At 36.5% G+C, this 20770-nt stretch overlaps 2 protein-coding genes across 2 annotated transcripts; one reads left to right on the top strand and one right to left on the bottom strand.

The window, feature by feature from the left end:
• Positions 1 to 4281: 4281 nt before the first annotated feature.
• Positions 4282 to 13354, bottom strand: GCK72_014569 (uncharacterized protein; the record flags this gene model as incomplete). The annotated part of the gene is made up of 20 exons (XM_053730351.1): positions 4282 to 4545; positions 4591 to 4863; positions 5660 to 5775; positions 6545 to 6919; positions 6968 to 7335; positions 7381 to 7583; positions 7634 to 7987; positions 8030 to 8273; positions 8340 to 8653; positions 8700 to 9178; positions 9230 to 9452; positions 9499 to 10173; positions 10223 to 10469; positions 10513 to 10702; positions 10747 to 10855; positions 11073 to 11291; positions 11556 to 11692; positions 12643 to 12742; positions 12970 to 13151; positions 13198 to 13354. 20 exons carry the CDS (start codon positions 13352 to 13354, stop codon positions 4282 to 4284), a joined length of 5229 nt encoding a protein of 1742 aa, XP_053585123.1.
• Positions 13355 to 13606: 252 nt separating this feature from the next.
• Positions 13607 to 20494, top strand: GCK72_014568 (uncharacterized protein; the record flags this gene model as incomplete). Its single annotated transcript, XM_003108109.2, has 12 exons — positions 13607 to 13689; positions 14386 to 14842; positions 15058 to 15278; positions 15414 to 15791; positions 15949 to 16083; positions 16428 to 16508; positions 19270 to 19329; positions 19830 to 20041; positions 20088 to 20176; positions 20244 to 20322; positions 20371 to 20426; positions 20474 to 20494. The coding sequence occupies 12 exons, from the start codon at positions 13607 to 13609 to the stop codon at positions 20492 to 20494; spliced, it is 1872 nt and encodes a 623-aa protein (XP_003108157.2).
• Positions 20495 to 20770: the final 276 nt, after the last annotated feature.

Raw genomic sequence — 20770 nt, 5'->3', positions numbered from 1 at the left:
AGATGTTGGAGATGAGCAGAGATTAACTTCTGAAAATCAATATTTTTGTTGATATCAACGTGTTTAAAGTTTCTGAAAACAGATTCACGTGTTTTTTCTATATTTTAAATCTTCTTGAATCGTATAGTCAGTGGGAAAATGTAGTTAAAGCAGAAGAATCAAACTCACTGAGTGCTATACTACTACAACGAAAGTAAGATTTAGTGTGCTCGAGCAATGTGGTGTGGCTGAAATTGGCTGCAGGGAGAAGAGAGGAAATGAGAAGCTTCGATGTATTTCTGAAAATCTTTTATAAAAGGAAATCTAGAGATTGAGTGTCTGAAAAGTTTAAAAGAAAAGAAACAATAGGGCTTCTGGAAAATATCAAAGTTAGAAAACAGCTGAAAAAACAGAAGAAAGTTAGGACTTGTACTTGGCATGATCTTAAAATGACAATTCTAAACAAATAATTAAAAACAAATTTAAAAAAACTGTAAGTAAGCATAAGTCCAGCCACTTTCTCCTTTCCAAAATTGCACTCAAATTGTGAAGGAAGTTTGAATGATTTTAAGGTGATTCATTATAACAAGGTTCTCACAAATTAGATCACTCATATTTCATATGATATATGGCTCTTTTTCTAGCATCGAGAACTGAACACCTCAATTATATAAATTTTGTGGATGATTACTTCGAAGTATTCAGCCATATCATGTTGCTGATTCAAAATTTGGATAATCGAAAGTATCTGGCGTCAAAATTAAAGAAGGTTTCGATGAAAAATAGTCAAGAATCTCGTAAGCTGAGATTGAGAAAGTAGAAAGGAGAAATCTCTCCAAGGTATGCTTGTTACACTTTCCGCAAAATTTTCATTTCATAAAATGTTTGATCGTAATCAGTTTGTTAGAATAAGAGTTTTAACTTAAATTCACAAGTTTTTAATTCAGATTGTAAGTGGAGAAGACACAAAAAGTGCTTGAAGAGCGACGGCTCCAACCTAATTGAAACCGAAAATGAATTAATTTGACTAAATGGAATTAGTTTGGGGACGTAGAAAACAATTCTATATTTGGAGCTAGAGGTCTAGAATGTACTATTCAGACGAGAAATTGTCAATCCGTGTACTTTGATTCTACTCTAATTTTACACTATTTCAAGAAAGATGAAGGTGGACGAAGGAGGAAACATTAAAGTTGTTCACTGAGATGTTATTACATTGAGACATGTCAATGTTTCCATATGATATCTTTTGATTTGATGTTCTAACAGTGAAATAAGTGAAAACTAGTGAATCTAATGAGGTCAAAGAAGAAAGTCTAAAATTCACACTGTTCATTGAGATGTTCATTTGGAAGTATGAAACTGAAAATGAATAGAATTTCAGGACCCCAACTCCAGAGTATTACTGAATGAGTTATTCATGCTAAAAAGGGAAGAAGAGGAAGGAGGAGAAGGCGTTGGCATAATGATGTGGATTGAGTTGAAAGGAAATCGATGAGGAGAAGACGTGGAGCAAGGGAGAAGAAGGAAGAATAAGGCTTCGATGTTTCAGACAGAAACGAAGAAAGCAAAAAAAAGTATTGAAAGAGAATGAGAAAGTTCTAAACGGAAATGTTGATAAGATATCAGAAAATGTTTGATTGTATTACAACATTGTAAGGAATCGAAGAACCTGAAAAGAAGATGTGATCCAGTTTGAATTTCTGACATAACCTTTCAGACTAATATCAAAATTTATTCATCTGGATGAATGGATGATACTTATAGTACAGCAGCGTTCTCAAAGTGACCTCAAACATAGAAGAGATGAGAGATTTAGAGAAGCTAGACGTTTCCGAATGTGTACGAAGAGTCTTCGCACGTAAGATATTCGGAGAAGTGACCGAGAGGAAAGAAGAAGGAGACAGCTGGCTGTCTCATCTGTGTCTCTTCAATCTAAGTTATCTATTCGGAACAAAGGACCTCCCTGGTTCTCCTCCTCACTTTCTTATAATTACATTGGAAATAGTCGAATGATTCTAATCCAAACGTTGAAAAATGTGCATCAACCATTAATTAATGCGGAGTGGTAATTTTCCTCAATGAGAAAACAATACGTTGGAACAACTGACATACAATTGAATCTATCGGAATAAACAGTTGATTTGGATGCTGGATTCCAATTCTCAGACAGAAATTCCAGAAAAATATGGAGAAATAATTCAAAGTGTACAGTTGAAAATTGATAAAAGAAGGCCAAGCACTGGTCAATGTTTGAGTTGGTAAATTGTGCTTATTTGATATTCTGTGAGTCAGTTGAAGCGTGATAAGAGAACAGAAGAATGTAATACAAAAGAGAAAAGAGAGAGAGAGAGGAAGAGAAATAGAAAATACGGAGGCAGAGGACCATAAAACTCAAATGGGGAGAGGAATAGAGGGCAAATCAATGAAGAGAGGTCCGTAGAGAAGTCGTTAGAGGGATGACGACGTGGGCTGATGGATTGCTCTCAAATAGAGTAGACACAGCTAAGTGACATTCGAGATGATGTCTTTGCAGTGTTCCTGGGTCAGTAATGACGTGGCAACATCGCTAATCTCTCGCTCTATTCTCTATTCACCGTACTCGGGTAGTTGTGTCTCCGTCTATGTTTGTGCGGCGGACGGTGAACGAGGTGGACCGTTTTCGAGGACACTTGAACAAATAAATCTGTTAGTTTCTGACCATCAGTAGGAGTAGAATCAGAACGCGGACTTTGGAAAGTAGGTATGCAGTCGTTAATCTTCGAATGATACTGTATAACTCGAGTTTTTTTTCAGTTAGAAGGAATGTAAAGTTGCCAAAGTTAGTAACAGTTGAGGTAAAGAAAAGAATGAGTAATACGTTTGTATCGAGGCTACCAATACGGACAACGCCCTTTGTTATAACATATTCTACGAGAGAAAGAATACGAGAGACAGAGAGGAAAGAGCAATTCTGAGTGTTCAAGAGGAGAGAAACGGAATCAAGAGACAACAAAATAACACAAAAAAGTTGTATATATGGTAATTTCCTCAAGGATCATTTTTGTTAATGTTCTGAATCTGAACGTTTTCAAAACAAAGTTCAAAATGAGTCAGGCCATAGTGGTGAGCAATTGAAGAGGTCATCGAAAGAAATAGTTGAGTAACCAGGTTCAGGTTTCTAGAATAAAGTTTAAATATATGATCTCCCCACCTAACTGGAAACGAAGAACATTGTTTAGCAGTCCATATTTCCGTGACCCGATACCCTAAAATTAGTGTGAATATTCAGAGACATAGACATGAAACATCCCTGTTGACATGTTCGGACACATTTTTAATTTGAGTGTCCACGGCCCAGTGTAATCGTTCTTCTTTTGGTACCATGTTTCTTTAACTTCTCGGAACACACGACCCATTGTTATTATGATAACGGAAAAGAAGAAAAGAAGAAAAAACTTACAGCCATATCTAATCTCATACTGCAACGGAACAACAATCAACAAGAATTCTTTGAAAACTGAAAAACAACAAGCAATATTACGATAGAGGCCTGGAACAACATATATAGTTATTGTGCTGAGAAGTTAATCTTTATCAAAGGAAACCATTTTGTCTAAATCTCTGAAACTCCGTACATCATTTCGTCTTTTTTACAACAAACCAATCAACAAAACATTGTAAACGAAGGATTCTGGAATGGGAGTTAGTATTCGGTTTTCAAAATAAACAACTCACAGAAATGGCAAATCATCTGATTGAGCATAAAGGTAAAGTAGTAAAGTTTAGTTTTTCTAAAAGTGTCTGCGTACTGTTTCCAGACTTTCAATATTTTCACAGAAATTCACCAACCAAATGGTAGCTGAATTTAATATTTCTAATTAAAAGTTTACAACCGTGAACTGTAATTTCTTACACTTTGAATGCTTCTTCTGGTTTTTAGATGCACACATGAACTTTTCTCAATTTTCTCTCTAGCTCCTTTCTATATCCCACACGCTTCAGCTTGATTTCATCGCAGTGATTATTGAAAGTCCTGTATTATCAAGACATGCATGTGAATTGTTCAAACACCTCGTAATCAAGTTTTGCATTTTCTTGAACTCCTGCAACTGTAGATGTTTTGCGGATGGAATCTGGATTTTTCAGTTGTCTGATCATGATAAAAACAAACAAGGACAACGCGAATCTTTCTCTCAAGAGGCTCAACTTTCCATTCAAATTTCAGGAACAGATTTCTTTTTGGATGTCTCGCAAATAATAGAAACCAAGCTGCAAAACTTTAAATTGTTCATTGAAATGCAGCGATTGAAATACAAAAAACTAGATTGGAAACGATCCATGACCAGTTTCCGAAGTAGCGACTGGTCTCTTGTTGAGGTTCTTGATAACCATTCCCAATATGATTCGTCTATACGGAGTAAAGAAGAAAAAAGAAGTGAATGGAGAGAAAAATGGAATCAAAACTAATCCAGACATTATGAAATTCTCGAAGAATGGAGATGCATATATTCCGGATTGTTCTAGTACATACATGATGACGTTGATAGAGTATAGAGTTGGTAGAAGTGCCTGATATGTTAGTGCCTGTAAGAACAATCATGATTTTGAGAATACTCTAGATGTTATTACCATTAGAAGCTGAGAATGAAGACTTTTCGTATTCAGTGAAATGTTGATTCCACGGTATAAGAGCCGGTTAATTATTTTGTTTCTTAAAAATAGAATGGTGGAAAATATGGGAACAGTCATAACAGTCATTTGAAGGATTTTATAGAGAGCATAAACACTTCGGATATCTGAAACTCCGCTAACTGTTAGTCCAGTGAAATTGTATTGTGGATGATATGGTTGGAGAAGTTGAATGATTTCAGAAGGATCCGATTCTGCAAACTGGTAGAGAATCTGAAAACAACAAGGTTTATACGAAGTAGGTCATGCCAGAAAGTTTGAATCCAATTCATGTTTGATCAGTTTTCTTCTTTACTCAATTTGTTTTTGCGTAGTTTTTTCATCTATTTCGTCTATACTAAACTTGTTATCCAAGTCGTTCTGATTTGTGTTTCTGCTGAACTGATTGGAGTCTTACCAATTGTAAAAGTGATGGAAGATATGTGATGAAAAGAACAATAAGAACAGTTTTTCGTCGTGGCTCCGGTTTTCGAAGAATATAATATCGATATGCAAATGACAAAACAAGTGAGTAATTAGAGTGAACAATGAAGTGAGCCATTATATTGTGACTGGAAAGATGTTTATTAAACGACAGGTACTGTGCATTCAGTGTATCATCCGGGTTTATTAAATTTAGAATTGTGAACTTCTAAAGAAAACCCGAAGAACGCATTATTACTTTTTCTTGTAACTCTATCAGATTAAGCTTTGTTAGTTATAATTAGAGGAAACTTTAATTCGTAAATAGTTGAAATCATTCAAATTCTCTTTTTAAAATTAATTTTTGAGACGTTTTTAAAGCATCTAGAACTTTGTTCTTTTCGGTTGGAAACCAGCCTCAAAACTGACTAACGTCGTTCTTTATCTACCTCAAAAAACAGAATCGATATCCAAAAAGTTTACACCATCCATTTGAAATGTATCCTATTGTAAACCCAGATGGAATCATTCTTTGCTGAACAAAAAAGTTCAAAAATGCAGAACAACAATCAGTAAATGCGAGGTTGATTATAAGTGTCGTATATACTCTGACCATTTTTGGAGTACGATAAAGAGCCAAATAAATGAGAAGAGCATTGAAAATGATAGCCAAAACATCAATTATACCAATAATAATCCAGTATAATGTGTCGGCCCACATAACTGAATGTATGAATTCTTTTGATATAAATGGGATTTCACGAGAGAGAGACGGAGAAAAGTTGATTAAATCGAGTTGAGTTGAGTGACGGAAGATGACAAAAAGTAAAGTGAAATGGTGATAGAAAAGGATATGTTATAGCTCGAAAATGAAGAAAAAGGACAGGAATCAGCTCACAATTTTCTTGTTAATTATTAGTTGATATCATCCTGTCTGAGAACTAAAAATGAATCAGAAGTCAGAAATCTACCTTTTCTTTTGAATCCCACTGATATTCTATTTAGTTTCGAGATCGAATCCACCTGCCACTAACACTAAATTTTGTTGCATAATAAGTTTCCCAGAATAAGACTCATATTTATTCTTTTTTCAAGACAAAAATCACTAATTCAGAGAGAGAAATAATACACATTTTCAGATTTGAGAACATAAAAAACCAACAAAAGAAGAAGTGAAAAAGAAATGTGAGTATCAAAGTAAAATACACATATTTGATTTTTGTGGTGGGGGAGCATTTGATTGAGTTAAAGTTGTTGTTCGATCCTGAAAATATTATTAATTTATGACTAATGATCATAAATTGAAATATTATATTTCGTCATTTCTGAGAATTTAATTTTCTTGGAATAGTACTTTTTCGTTTTTTGGACACCTGCAGAGGTTCAGAATCTAAAAAGTCAAGGGGAATTCTGTTTCTTCGATAAGCTCTGTCAGACAGAGCAATTGCTGCTCATCTTTGCCAACGTACTTTTTCTATTAAAGACGTCCTACTTTTGCTTCTTTCAAGCATATCAAAAGTGGGTTTTGGAGCATTTGCCCTCGGAGCAGGGTGACTACTCCCTCCGTTGTTCGATGAAGATGTTGGATCCTTTTTGATTTCTCCTGATCCAGATGAAGCGACTGGTTCATTCGATGCACTTGAGACTGATTGAGCTCTTGCACTCCTTCTTCTTGTTGCTTCAACTCCTACGGCTGGAGTGTTATGAAGACAAAGAATCGGAAGTTGAGCACAGTTTTCGAGTAGAAGTAACATTCGATGAGATTCATACGAGTTTATGAGTTTCTTGATTGGTCGATGTGCATTGAAAGTTGAAAGAAGCTTTCCTTCCGTTGTGGACCATGTCTCAACCCAACCATCCTCCGTTGCTGGAAATGTTTTAATTGCTGATTATAATGAGAGAGATGAAAACGTACTTGAGAATACAACAGTTGAGTCTCCAGTCATTGAAAGAGATGTAATTGCAGCAGTTGTATTGACTGTACATATCATATCTCCACTTTGAACATTCCATACGATTATCTTCTGATCTCTGGCTCCAGAAACCACTACCTTCTCATCATATGATATACAACAACAAGTGACCACATTGTCATGTCCAACTAGAACTTGAGTTAGGAATCCCCTGTCAATTTGCCATATTTTTAATGATTGGTCACGAGATCCAGTAGCAATGAAATTTCCTCCTTTTGGTGATGTGGCAAAACAAGTTATTTCATCACCATGTGATAGTTTTGCACGAGTTACCGGAGGTCCTTCGTCAGGGAACGCCCAGATTTTCATTCTGAAAATCGGCTGGGTTAATCTGGAAACTATCAAAAAAACGAACTCTTTGTTGCTCAGCGAGCAGTGCCCAATCATAATTCTTCCAGTCGGTGGCACAAAAATGGGTGGTTTGACACCAGTGGCAACCATTTCAGGAGTATCATCATCACCGAATAACTCCCAAATCACCATTTTCCCTTGAATGTCACAAGAGATCATCTTATTCTGAACCAACGACATGATCGATAGGACTTCACTGCTGTGCATCTGAAAAGTTGAGTTCCTTGTGAAAGTCTAAAATAGATGAAAAAACTCACAAAAAGTTCTCGGACAATTCCTCCATTTTGTGCATCTAGAATCAGAATACATCCAGCTTGATTTCCAGAAATACAATAATTACTATCAATTGAATACCGAATACAAGTGATTGGATCTCCTTTGTTTTGAACTGTTGTGTACACACATTGACATACTTCCAGATCCCAAAGTGCAACAATTCCGTTATTTGTTCCACACGCAGCATATTTATCGTCATTGGAAAGAGCAACCGCGGTAAGGAATCCTTCTTTATCAGCATGAACATCATGAGCATCGTGGTTTCGTTTTGTTACGTTCCAAATAGTTACTTTCGGTCCACATGGAGAGATAAGGAAGTTGTTATCTGATGAGATCTGAAAAAGGAAATGTAGCCATGCCACGAAACTGATTGATACCTTCAAACTACATATCGGATACGGTTGAGCTATATCCAACACATCAATCATTTGTCCATTGTGAATGTCATAACAGAATATTTTCGACTTTGTGGCAGCAAACAGTTGACAATCATCTTGTGCACAAACCAATGAATTCACTTTTCCCTCGTGTCCCATCAGTTCATGCAGTTCTTGTCCTCCAACAGTACTGAATACTTTCAATGTTTCATCTTCACATGCGACTACGACGAAAGCGTCGTTCCTGAAATATTTGTTCAGTTTTAAACTATTTTTGCCCCCGGAAGAAGCAACTCTTCCGAAAACTCACGATGTAATAGCCAATGTACTGACTGGAGCCATCAATCCACCCATTCTTGATATACATTTTCCGTTCGTAACATCCCACATTTGAACTACGAAATCTCCAGATCCCGTAATCAAGAACTGATTATTCGAAGTGAGTTGAAGAGAAACTACAGATCCAGTATGATCATTGAATGATCTGATCACATCTCCTGTTTCTACTTTTATCATTTTGGCTGATGAATCTGCTGAAGCTGTTATCATGTATTCATCGTCACTTGTGAGAATTGCACAGGTCACTTTGGCAGTATGATGAGTTAATGACATTGTAGGAACATACTGAAAACAAAAATTATAGAAGAAATCTTAGATTAATAGAAACTACCTGCGAGAACACCCATACTTTGACAGTCTTGTCAGCTGACGTACTAATGAAGAATGAGCTATCGTTACTCGAACAAAGACATGTAACTGCTGCAGTATGGCCTTTGAATGTTCCAACAAGTTGCTCTGATGCTATATGATACGCATAGATGACTCCTGGATCAGATTGATTTCCAGATATCAGAATGTATTGGTGATTTGCAAATAGTGTCAAAACAGTGTTCCCCGGTTTCCAATCTTTCAGAGTAAAACTACGACAGACTTTCGTTGCAGGAGGAGAAATCCAACAAGTCAGAGGGACCAAAAGGGGCTGTCGATTGTATAAATCAACCCAAGACATTGCCTGATCCACGAGACTATTCAGAAAATGACTGTTATCTGTTCTTGTGAACCTCAATCGTCCTATTACTTCTGCTGCCAATTGTTCACTATCTCTTGCCATTGTGACGAGAGCAGGGACCAGTACTTGTTCGGACAATACTGAAATGGTTTGAAAATTAATGCATTTCTAGTAGAATAATGTAGACAAACCTTGTAGATCATGATGGAGAATCTGAGTTGCACACTCTTCATACAAAGATAATAAATGTGAAATTCCATAATAACGAGTCACGAAATCGACATATTCAAAATGACACAAAGAGAGTTCTTTCAGTCGATCGAGATTACCCGAATGAAGACAATGATACCAAAGAAGCCGTAATCTTCGGAAGTTTGGAGTTCCGTTATCCCGTTTTATACCCTGAGCGAATGTCTGAGAAAAAGAGAATTTAGTGAATTAGGAGACAATTGAAACTGACCTGATATGCAATTTCATGACGTGGAGATTGTTCATTATCTACGAGTAAATCAGCAAAGAGATCTGATAAGTGAAGGTGTGTTGATCGAACTTCAATGCTGTTTATCAGATATCGATTCTTGAAAAATAAACTCAAGATAGCATGTGATGGAGCAATAATCACTCGGTCATCAATGACAAGTTTTCGGAGAAGTGGTCCGAGAGCTTCAATGATGTTGTCAAGTGTTAAAAGAGAGAATACAATTGGCATATTCATTTCTTCTAATGATTCTCTGTCTGCTGAAATTGCATCATGAACCTCCAAACGAGTAAGCCCATGAGATGATACAGCAATGTACTTGACTACATTTCCAACAGCTTCCTTTCCAAATTCCTTCTCAATTCTTGCTAATCTTCCTTCAATTCCTCCTTTCATTGAACTATTTCCATTCAAAAGTATCTCATGAGCAACACTTTTCGCTATCAGAATTCCTTCTTTTGATGCTAACAGAGGGCGGATTGCAGATACTTGTTCACTTGTCAACTTCTTATCCACTTTTTCAGCCATCTTCTGAACCATTCCGACCACTTCATTTTCAGATATCACATCCACATTCACTGTTTGAGTTACTGCAAAAACTGCATTTACAGGAGACACATTCGATGACGTCATGAACAGCGAAAGATTGTCAGGAGCCTGAAAATATTGAGTTAAAATCACCTTTCATTTGTTTCCATGAACTTACAGTTTCAGTTCTTCGCCCAATTTGACTCAAAAGATGTCCGAATTTGAGTAAATGAACATCATCAATAAATATACAAACTGGCTTGTCGGCTGCTTGAACAACTGTTTCCAGACACTTCAGAATCTCGCCCAATTTGAAATGTTCCAATACTTCTTTTGCATTAATATCGGCTACCGAACAGATATTCAAACATATTGTTCTCCATGCTTCATGGGCGAAATTAGATGAATAAGTCAAGTTTGTGAAACTGGAAGTGAATGTGTAATTGATTAAAACAAGAATCAACTCACAATATTATTTTGTATGCATCTTTACTTGAAATCTTATTATAAAGTCTGCATAATGCTTGTGTTTTCCCACAGAGATCCGTTCCTTGAATCAGAAAAACTCCACGATTCACTTTCACTCCTGCCAGTTCATCCAATCTTTTATCGTAGTCTCTTTTCAAATTTCCGATTGAGAGTTGTTGTTCCAGGTATTCTAAAGCGAGAAAATATCGTGAGAACGTAAGTGAAAGGACGAACCAATATGAGGTTTCATGTCATTTGCAGCCAATTCAATCGGAGATGTCGGTGGTTCCGGTTTTATTTTAGGATCAAGATCAGTGAGATGGTTCTTGAGTTTCTCATTGAACTGAAACTTTCTATACATAATTGAATGAGAAATGCTGAGTTTAAGATCACCTGTCTCGCTATTTTCTCTCTATATTTGTCGCCATCTCTCGAATTGAAAAAGTAATTTATATCAATACTTTCAGGCCTCAATACGTGCGTCATCACTCTATCATTCATTTTCAAAGTGATTTCGTTCTGAATTTAGATTCGATTTCAATTCACCTGTCATATCAAACCTTAAGATCCTCTATTTTCCGGCTCTTTTGTTCGTCAATCTCAAGAAAAGCGTTTGGAGAATTGGGATCCGCAACGAGTTGATCGAATTTTCGAAGCAGAAAAAGGCATCGACACGGTTGAACTTGTAGTACCGAACGGACAAATGATTCGAGTGGTGAAGAGAAAAAACGATTCTGTCGCTGTTCGTGGACTTGATTTATTGCTCCTTCTTCGTGAGCCTAAACTTTTGAAATTAAGATTTTGTCACGAGAACGAGAAAAAGTTTTTTTGTGGAAAAATTCAGAAAGTTCGATGTTCCGTTTTACTATGGAAGTGGTTTGGAAACAAGGAATTCAGTAGTGAGTTCCATTTCTCATCACAAGATGTATCACTAAACAAACTAGAACGATAAATTTCACATGATAAACAAAAAAATGATCGAAACTTTTCACACAATGGGATAATCCATGTGTTCCTGAGAGAAAATAAGAGAAAAAACTCACAGCTTTGGCTCCTGCCTGCAACGCCTTTATGATTTCAGCCAGTTGTTTCTTATCTTTGATGGCTGATGGAACAAGACGATATTCCTCGATGGAAGTGTTTCGATTTATTGTGTAAGCCTTTTCAAAGACACGAACATCTGAAAAGAATTCAATTGAAAAAAAGAGTTTATTTTTTAAATTTAAAATGTAGGTTTCAATTCAGATTCAAGATTAGATCTTTCTCTATTTTTATGATCTATTGTGTGTTTGATTGTCTTTTTATCTGGATTTCCTATTTCCATTGGTTCGAGCATAAAGGAGACTCAATAATAGTTCTGGTTGTCAAGTGAAAACAGTGAAACTAACAAGAAATTTCATCACAATTATAGCAGAACAGGTGAAAATGCAAAATCCAATAAGTGCTGTCAAATTTTCATTTAATGGTCAAAAATAGAGAAAAAGAGAGAGAGAGAGTCAACCAAACATCTCAAAAAATTGTGAAGTGCCTTCTTTTGCCTGCGCGGACCCGTTTAACTGGATTTCGTTTTTTCTCTCTCTCTCCCTTTTTTACATTTTTCTCTTCTCTTTTTGGCCAACCTTGATAACTAAAAAGTAGTTGGAGGAGACGAAGAAAAACTGCCGAAAAACGGAAATCGAATGTCACAAAAAAGATTTTTCGACCGAAACAGAAAGGCAAGATTCGAGTTCTTCTTCTTTTTCAGCCAGACAATATTTGTGTCGGTTGAGAAAAAAGAAATACAAAAAATGAAGGGAAAGAGTTGTTGAAATATGTGACTAATTCGGTAGTTGAAAACTTATAATTTGAGAAGTGGAATAGGAAAAAGAGATCGAAAAGACGTAAACACGTGCGACCTTTTGACTGAAAATGAGTATAAATTAGGAGCAAATGTACTTGAAATAGTTTGAAAGGTTTTTTGAGAAGAAAAGGAAAGAAGAATTGAAGAAATTGAAGTCGTTGAGAAGAATGATGAAAAAGAGCTCTAACAGAGGATGACGAAGAAGAAGAAAAGATGGAAAAGTGGAATAGGACTTCTCGATACGGACGAATTAGCATGCGACGGGGGACCCTTTCCTCCCCTGAACTCACTTCCATTCTCTTCAAATATCGACGACCGAATGGATTCGTACTCTTCTTTTCGTAATGATGTTGGTACTGACACGTTTCCATAACGGTTGCCAAGCAGGATCTGCAAAGAAAATTTATGAGTCGAGAGAAGCTCGTGACTCCATTCCACATTTTCTAATTCAGCCGTTCTTCCCTGGAAACTAAACAATAAAAAGCTCCACACTTTTAAAGACTAATTCCCATTTCAAATGTTGCTTTCACGAAAAGCTGTAGCAAATAAAATGTACAGTATACTAATGCATGACACTGTCTAATTTGAATTGAATGCATGTATCTAACTGAACTAACCACCATCCAACTCCGAGGATTCTCCTTCCACAGTTTTAATGTATGCTCTGCCGTGCTGTTGCTTAATTCTCCATTTTCCAGAGGAACATCGCAGAATTCAAGATCGAAATTCGATTGGAATGCAAGATTTTGAAAATCTGGTAATACATCTTGCCAGAGTGTTCGTCTCTCAATATTAAACTCTAAAACATTAGTTTTTAGGTTGATTCATGATCCTCTTTCGCCCACCTTCTGCATCATTTCCGACCACAAAAATCGTCAAAACATGTGGTAGACACTTCTCGGTTTTATTGTTGTTATCCGTACTCATTTGAGATTCTTTTCCTCCTCGGAACATATTCTCATCACCTGAAATTATACTCTCCTTATCGTCACGACTCATCATTATTTTCTGCCCGCAACATGTTTTGAGTTGAGAAATGAGATAAAGAGATTGCGAGTTTCGAGAAGAAGAAAGAGATAAAAGGGATTCAGAAAACGAGAAAGAGAAAGATATCTCACTCTCCAAAACCTATCTCTAATTCTCCATTCATTTTCAACCTATTTCCGTTCCTGCCGCCTTTTTACAACGAGAATACTTGGGCAAGAATCCTACGGCGACGGCCGCCACGGGAGCTCACTTCGCACTATTCGAGCGATGTCTTCCGTTGCGTCGGAAGCCATCAACGCAGTCAGTACAGTATTCTGGACAACTGTCTATTTCGTTTACTATCTGTTCAAGTGAGTTTAGGTTTTTGAAAAATAGAAAATTTTTGAGAACGAGGGTGAAGTTATTTTAAGAGATTCCTGACAGCTGGCCCATCTGGAACTTTTTAGAAAAATAGAGTTGAACGTGTTTTACGTTCCCTTTTTGACACTCGAAACAGAAATAGTTTGAAATGAAAGTGTGATAGTTGGAAGTAATTGAACAAACTACGCGCTTTTCTCAATTTCATTTGTGAGACATGGCATCGAAACTGAAATGAAAAATGTCAATCAACAGGTGATAGTTGTCTATTTCGGTATTTCGAATCGTGTCATTTATTCTTTTTGAAATTAAAAGTTTGAGAAAATAAACTTTGATAAGATGAATAAGAATTGCAAGAAACGAAGGGATCCAACAAAAATTACTACGTCGGTTTTCTTTTTTCTTTTTCTTTTTTACGTAATGATATATTTTGTGGGGAATAAGAAGAAGAAGAAGAAAGAAGAAAAGAGTCAGTTGTTCATTTAGTCGACCTTCTTCCAAAAAGAAAAAAGAGATTTGAGCAATGTTGGTTGGCTTATAAATATTGTTTTGGGTAGGAAATAGAGAAAGAGAATGGAGGAGAATGTATGTTGAATGTAGTGTCTAGATTAATTAAATGATAGGGGAGAATGGGAAAGAAAGAAGGCGTAGATTCAGAATCTTTTGGATACTCAACATATATTTTTCAGAGGGAAACAAGAATGGAAATGTGAAAAGAACAGTAATCCAGTTATACAATACTGCTGTGTCGATGGAACTCCATGCTCTGATCATCAATCAAATGGCGTGAGATTCAGAAAGAATGCTCCATCGACGACGACTAATAACTACAGTAATCACGTTCAAGATAATCACAATTCGACACCAAAATCATTTTATTCTGAAAATTCGGGTATACGTGGATTCTTCCGATCAGTTTGGAACAATGTGAAGAAAGGATCCGTGAAAGTATGGGAATTCGGAAAGAAGGCGGGAAGAAGTGTTTGGAATTGGGTCAAATGTGGAGTCCAGTTTTTGTGGAAAGTGATAAAATGTGTATTCGGAATGATTTATGCGTTCATTGTCTCCAATAATGTACCATCTCAAACACTTCCTTCTACTCCGAAACCATACAAGGCGACTCCGTCATCTCCGAATTATAACAAGGTAAAATTGGGTGCGTGTATTATTTTTTAGACTACGAAGTTTAAAGATTTTTCATATTCAATTACAAGTTTTGAAAAAACTGGCAGATGTAATCTAGGTTCTTTATCCGATCTTACGTGTTTTTCTGAAGTTTTCGTTTCTTGTTTCACCTGCAGTTATTAGAAATTAAAAGCTTCAAAAGTTTTGAAATCACAAAATGAATCATGTAACTTCAGGTATCATTCGAGTATCCACCGGAAAAATTGAACGAAGCTGAATTGAGAGCAGTTACAAAACAAGAGATTGAAGAGGAGGAACCCGATGAGCCGACGATTTACGAAGACGTTTCGAAGAAGGATGAACCAGTGAGAAAAGTACCAGATACCTCAGAATCTTTTTATTATGAACGAGTTTTTGAGGAGCCGAAGCAGGAGAAACACGTTCCGGAACCACCGAGGTAAATTAACTCGGATAGTTCGGTTTGGTGTTAGGTTTCGTTCGAAAATTGAAATTTCGTTGAAACCGTAATATGAACCTAATGTCCTAGTCGATCGTTCCTCAAATCGTGTCCAGAGTTCTCAATTGTTTTCAGAGAGAAGTCTGTTCCTCCTCCACCTCCGCCTCCACCTCCCCCGAAGCCAGTATCCCGTGAACCAAGTCGTGCTCGTTCAATGACTCCAGCAAGAGAAAGAAAAGAAGTGAAAGGAGGAATCGGAGGATTTAAATCTGATATAATGGATGAATTAGAAGAACATCAAAGAGTTCGTCAAGAGAGAACATCCGTTAATCGGGAAATGACACAGAGTTGTCATCCGGATATGGCACAATGGAAAGCGAATGAAACAGTTGATAGATCTGCTAATTCAACACCTTGGAGAGCTGCTTCTGCTGGTCCAACGATGCGTCGTTTGGAGCAAGTTGTTAGTCGTGTTGAAGGAGATGATCAAAAAGAAGCTAACTTTGTTTTTAGGTACGACAAAAAGTAAAAATAAAGGGATAAAGGTAGAAGGGAAGGATGCAGTAAAGCGTCATTTCATCAGAACGATGACATCAAAATAATCTTAGAGAGGAACACAAATACTTTTTAGAATAATCAAGGGATCTTTATCAAAAATTAGAATTTTCAGACCACAAAAGATAGTCCACTCATCCGAAGAATATCAGAATCGTAATAAACAAACATCTGACAATGGATTCATAATGGGAAGAAGTGTTTTCTCTCCAGTTGAAGAAGCTGAACAAATGCGGAAAGACATCAATAGGTGTGTGTTCTTCATTATTCACGAAATCCTTGTCTCGTAACCTTTTGTTTCTATTTTTCGCCGTTTTTCCTCTTTTTTTTAATGAGTCTTTCCAGTGGTTCCGCTCGTTCCAAAAATAAAAATGATGAGGTTTTTGAGAGGAATCTCTCATTATTTCATCATTTGCATCTAGAGAGAAATTAGGTTCAAAAAGACAAAAAGCCTGCAACAGCTGTCTGTTCTTGGTGACAACCGGGGGCGGCTATCCCCGTTTGATGCTCATTTTGCTCTCCAGACACCTTTTTTCCTTAATTCTCATCTTCTTCCTCCTAGACCAATGACCCTACTCATTTTTCATATTGCAGCAAACAACAGAGCTACAGTAGTCCACAATATCAAAGTGGTAACTGGATGGAGGGACAACGATCAAGAAACATTCATAGCAGGTTGGTGAGAAAATATAGAAAATCAGGGGGCGAGGGAGTTTTGATGGGGTTGAAAAACAAAAAAGCATGGTTAAAGAAGTTGTTTTGTGGGAAATTGTGTGTGTGTGTGTACATGCTGCTCCATTTTCACACAGAAGTTGTTGAACTTTTGACGCGGTCAGAAGCATGAAGCCCTCCCCCCAAAACGCAATTATCGCGTCCTTGTGCTCTGTCTCTATTTCATCGAGAAGGACGTGTCGATAGGAGCACAAAATTACGGAGAAGAAGCCTCCGGCTCCCGAGGATTCCTCATTTCGAATCTCCAAACAATGAGGAAAAGAAAAAAGAAAAAAGAAGAAGAGGAAGGCTATGAGGCGTCTATATTATTCAATTTCTTTTTTTGCACTGAGATCCAAAAATGAAGAAAAATTGGGGGTGTGTATGTGTGAGAAACAGATTTCTGAATAACGAGTAAAAAGAAAAAAGAGAAGAAGATGAGCGAGTTCAAAAAAGAAGACAACTGGAAAAAGGAAAGAAAAGAAGGGATGGAAGGAGTGAATTGAGTCAAATTGGAGACATTGGTGATGTCAGTTGAAGAATTAAAATGAGGACTTTCGCTTGAGTTGACTATATCAAAAAAATGTAAAATTTGTGAATTTGTCACAATTTTCCATCTCTCGTTTTTTTTGGATTGACTTTTTTGGAATGTCTCTTTCAGATATGATAGGGTGATCTCACTTCTTTGATTACATACTAAAGGAGATGAAAACGCTAGGATTCTTGTGGCTCTCCTTGATTTACGTCTAGATTCTATTGAGTATAACTACGAAATCTGTAGTTATACACCGGTTAAGCTTATTTTTTGTCTTCTTTCTGGATACGAAGCTCTCTCTATATTCTTTTTTGAAAAACAACGGACAGGAACTCACAGATTTCACAAAATTTCGTTCGAACACGCGACAACTCTAGAGAATCCAGATGCTCGTAGAAATCAAGAGAGGGAAGAACTTTTTGAGATTACAGTAACCACTTCAACAGAAAACTCAGGCGGAACATTCTGATGTTTTCGTTCGCCTTTTCTCTCGAACTCTCAGCTTTTTCTTTCTTTCAAACTGAACAACAAAAACAAAAAAAGAAGAAGAAAATTAGGTTTTTTATGGTCTGTTTCTTGTCTTCATTCTATTTTATGAATCTTTTTCCATATCGACTATAAGTGCTTTTTTTGATGAGATGGAGCAGCCAGCCACACATGCATATAAAGAAGAGAGCGAATAAATTGAATTAGAAAAGTAAAGAAATGCATGGGGGTGCAATGAGGAAAACGAGAAGAGAAAAGGACTCGGCGCCCTTCAATTTTGCCTTGAGGGCCTTCTGAATATGTGCTTGAGAAGCAGTATGACACCTCTCCCTTTTCCCGTTTTTCAGTACGGTAGATTAGAAAAGAATAAGAAAAAAGAAAGCTGAAAAATGTTATTTGAGATGAAGGAATTCGAGTCGGAAAACGGGTTATGAGACTGAATGACTTCTTCTTCCATCAACACAAAAGAGGAGGTTTTGTGTCTCTTTCCAACCAAGAGAGAGAGTAAAAAGAGAAATTAAAAATTGGAAGGAAGTGACATAACTGCTCACAACACTGGAGCTCTCACTCTCTTCTTCTTCGCCTTCACAGCCGTCTCTAACGTCGTCGAGTTGAGCCGAATTATATAGGTGAAAAGACGAAGACGACGGAGCTCGTTGCACACTCACTCACACATATGCTTACACCACAATAGGCGACAACTGAGTTATATCGATTGTAGATTAGACACAGATGTCCGTACAATTGGCTTATCCGTGGGAGAAAACAACACAAAAGTGAGAAGTTGGTGGTGGTGGGAGGATAGGGTCGCTCATATCTGGCGGTGACACTTGTACAGGCTCAGCTTTCAAATATTGAAAGAAACTGATCGTCCAAACTTTTTGTCACCAAAAACTGAAATTGCTAGATTATTGGCTTTGAAACAAGCTACAGTTTCAGCAACAGCTCTTTTGTAACCTAGTTTTCATTTTGCAGAAATCTTTAGTTCCAAAAGAAATATTGATCTCGATTTCATCGAAGGGTGACGATTTTTTCCATGCTTCAAAAGTTAGTAGTTGATAATTTGATAGAAGATGACAAAAGAGTGAAAATCGTATACCTCAAGAACTTACAAGAAAAAGAACAATAATTTCACTTACATTCTGAAAATAGCTAAAAACGAAGAATAAAAAAAATGTGTCATTGAGAATGACAAGAAAAGAGAACATAAAACTCTCAGAGCACAACTCAATTTCCCTAATTGATTTTGGCGAGTTGCAGACTCCATTTTTCCAATTCTATTATCTTTTTAAGTGACCCCATTTTTCTCAAAAAAAAGTACAATTTTTCCAACGCGGAATAATTGACAGCTTCATCGAAAATAGGGGCATGAAGAAATAGGAGACGAAGCAAAAAGCTAATTATAATTTGACTCGGCGAGGAGCATTCGTGCGAGAGCACACCATACACTGAGAACAGAAAAATAAAAGAGAAGGAGATCCCTATCATTGTGTTTTATGAGGTGTCGAATCAAGAATGCCAAGAGGAATAGAAATAGAAAAATATTGTATAGATGAAGAATAATGGATACAGAATAGAGAAATGGGATTAGGTAAACGAATGAATTGAAGAGATTTTATGAAAGAGTTGGCGAAAAGAAAATAGAGAAAACGGAGGGAAGAAAAGTGTTTTCGATACGTTCTAAAGGTAATTTAATTCTTTCAGAGACGATCACGTCTACGACTACCAAGCTCAGAAGAATCCGTTTGGAAGTGCCGCTTACAAGTGAGTTCAGTTCAGAAAGCAGTGGGTTGAATTCAGAAGATATGACATTCGAGTCAGATTCAGTCTTTTTTTGTGTCCCAACGACGGATCGAAATCATGACTAACTATCCTAAAGTGATCAATTTGTTTCATCGAACTACAGCTTATCATAGTGGAACAAACTTGAAAATTCGTAGTTACAGTAAACCGATTTTGTATGCAACATCTCCTCAGAAATTCATCATCATTTTGTCTGTAATGTTGCGAAAAAATTATTTTATGTTCGAAATGAAAAAGGTGAGAACGAATAATTTTGGGCAAATTATGGATCTACGTTAAAAATAATTTAACTTTAATTTAAGTTTTATAATCTAAAACATTCAATCAGTTGAAAATGTATTGTTTAGATGAATAAGTATCTGATGAGCGTGTCTGCTTGATGTACCTCCTATTTCAGTCCAAAACTTTCGAACTAAAAAAAAAAGAAAAAACACTTGAGTATAAAAATTCTAAAATTCCAGATCATCTCCATATGCGTCTCATACCGCCCGTCGCAGTAAGACACCTATCAGAAACACAGAAGCAGAAGGAGGTGTTGAATCAATTGCAAGACAATGGCCACCAGTGAGTAATGCGACTGCAACAATTGGAAATGCACGAGATGATTGGGTTGGAAAAAGTATGAAAGGAGTTGAAGAAAATGATGATGGATTAGTTATGACTATGTGTAGACGTGAGAATAAAACATGTGAGAATGAGATGAAATTGGAAAATTTCAGGTGTTGTCGAGAAGAAAAAAGATGAAAATTGGAAATGGAGAGATGAAAGTGGACGACTTCTGGATGAGAGACACAATAACACGTGGAAGGTGAGAACTCTTTTTTCAGATCTATTGGCTTGAAAACAAGAAACTTGTGAATCCTGAATTGTTTCAGGGAGAACTTGACACACTTCTTCGTGATGGACCAAATGAAGGAAGACATTGGAGCAGAACTGTAGAAAAGCTTCCAACCGGTATTTTGCTTTTTGCCCTTTTTCGAATTACACTCTACTATTTTCCAGGTGATACAAGATTCCAAGATGTCAACAGACAATACAATAAGGAATATGTTGTTGAAGTGAGAATACTTCTTATCTCTCCAACTGATAAAACATTAATTTTCAGAGCATTGTCCGCAACTATTGACCAACGGAAAGTCAAGAATTCTTATATTTCTTTTTATTTTGAGTTTATCATTATTTTATCGTTAATAAACTTTCATAATTATAATAACCTTCAAGGTAATTAAACAAACTCATATTTTTGTTTAAGAACAAGATTAAAACTCAAAGTCAGTTAGGATATACCTTGTTCTTGCTTCAAACGAACTCGAACTATTTATATTTCAAAATTATTTTTAGAACTATGATCATATGTGTTTTTCATTTTCTTCGATACCTTCCCTGTAACTTGCAAATAATG

Source organism: Caenorhabditis remanei, chromosome IV (assembly GCF_010183535.1).
Source record: "Caenorhabditis remanei strain PX506 chromosome IV, whole genome shotgun sequence".
Classification (NCBI taxonomy): domain Eukaryota; kingdom Metazoa; phylum Nematoda; class Chromadorea; order Rhabditida; family Rhabditidae; genus Caenorhabditis; species Caenorhabditis remanei.
This window is presented reverse-complemented; position numbering and strand designations above follow the sequence as displayed.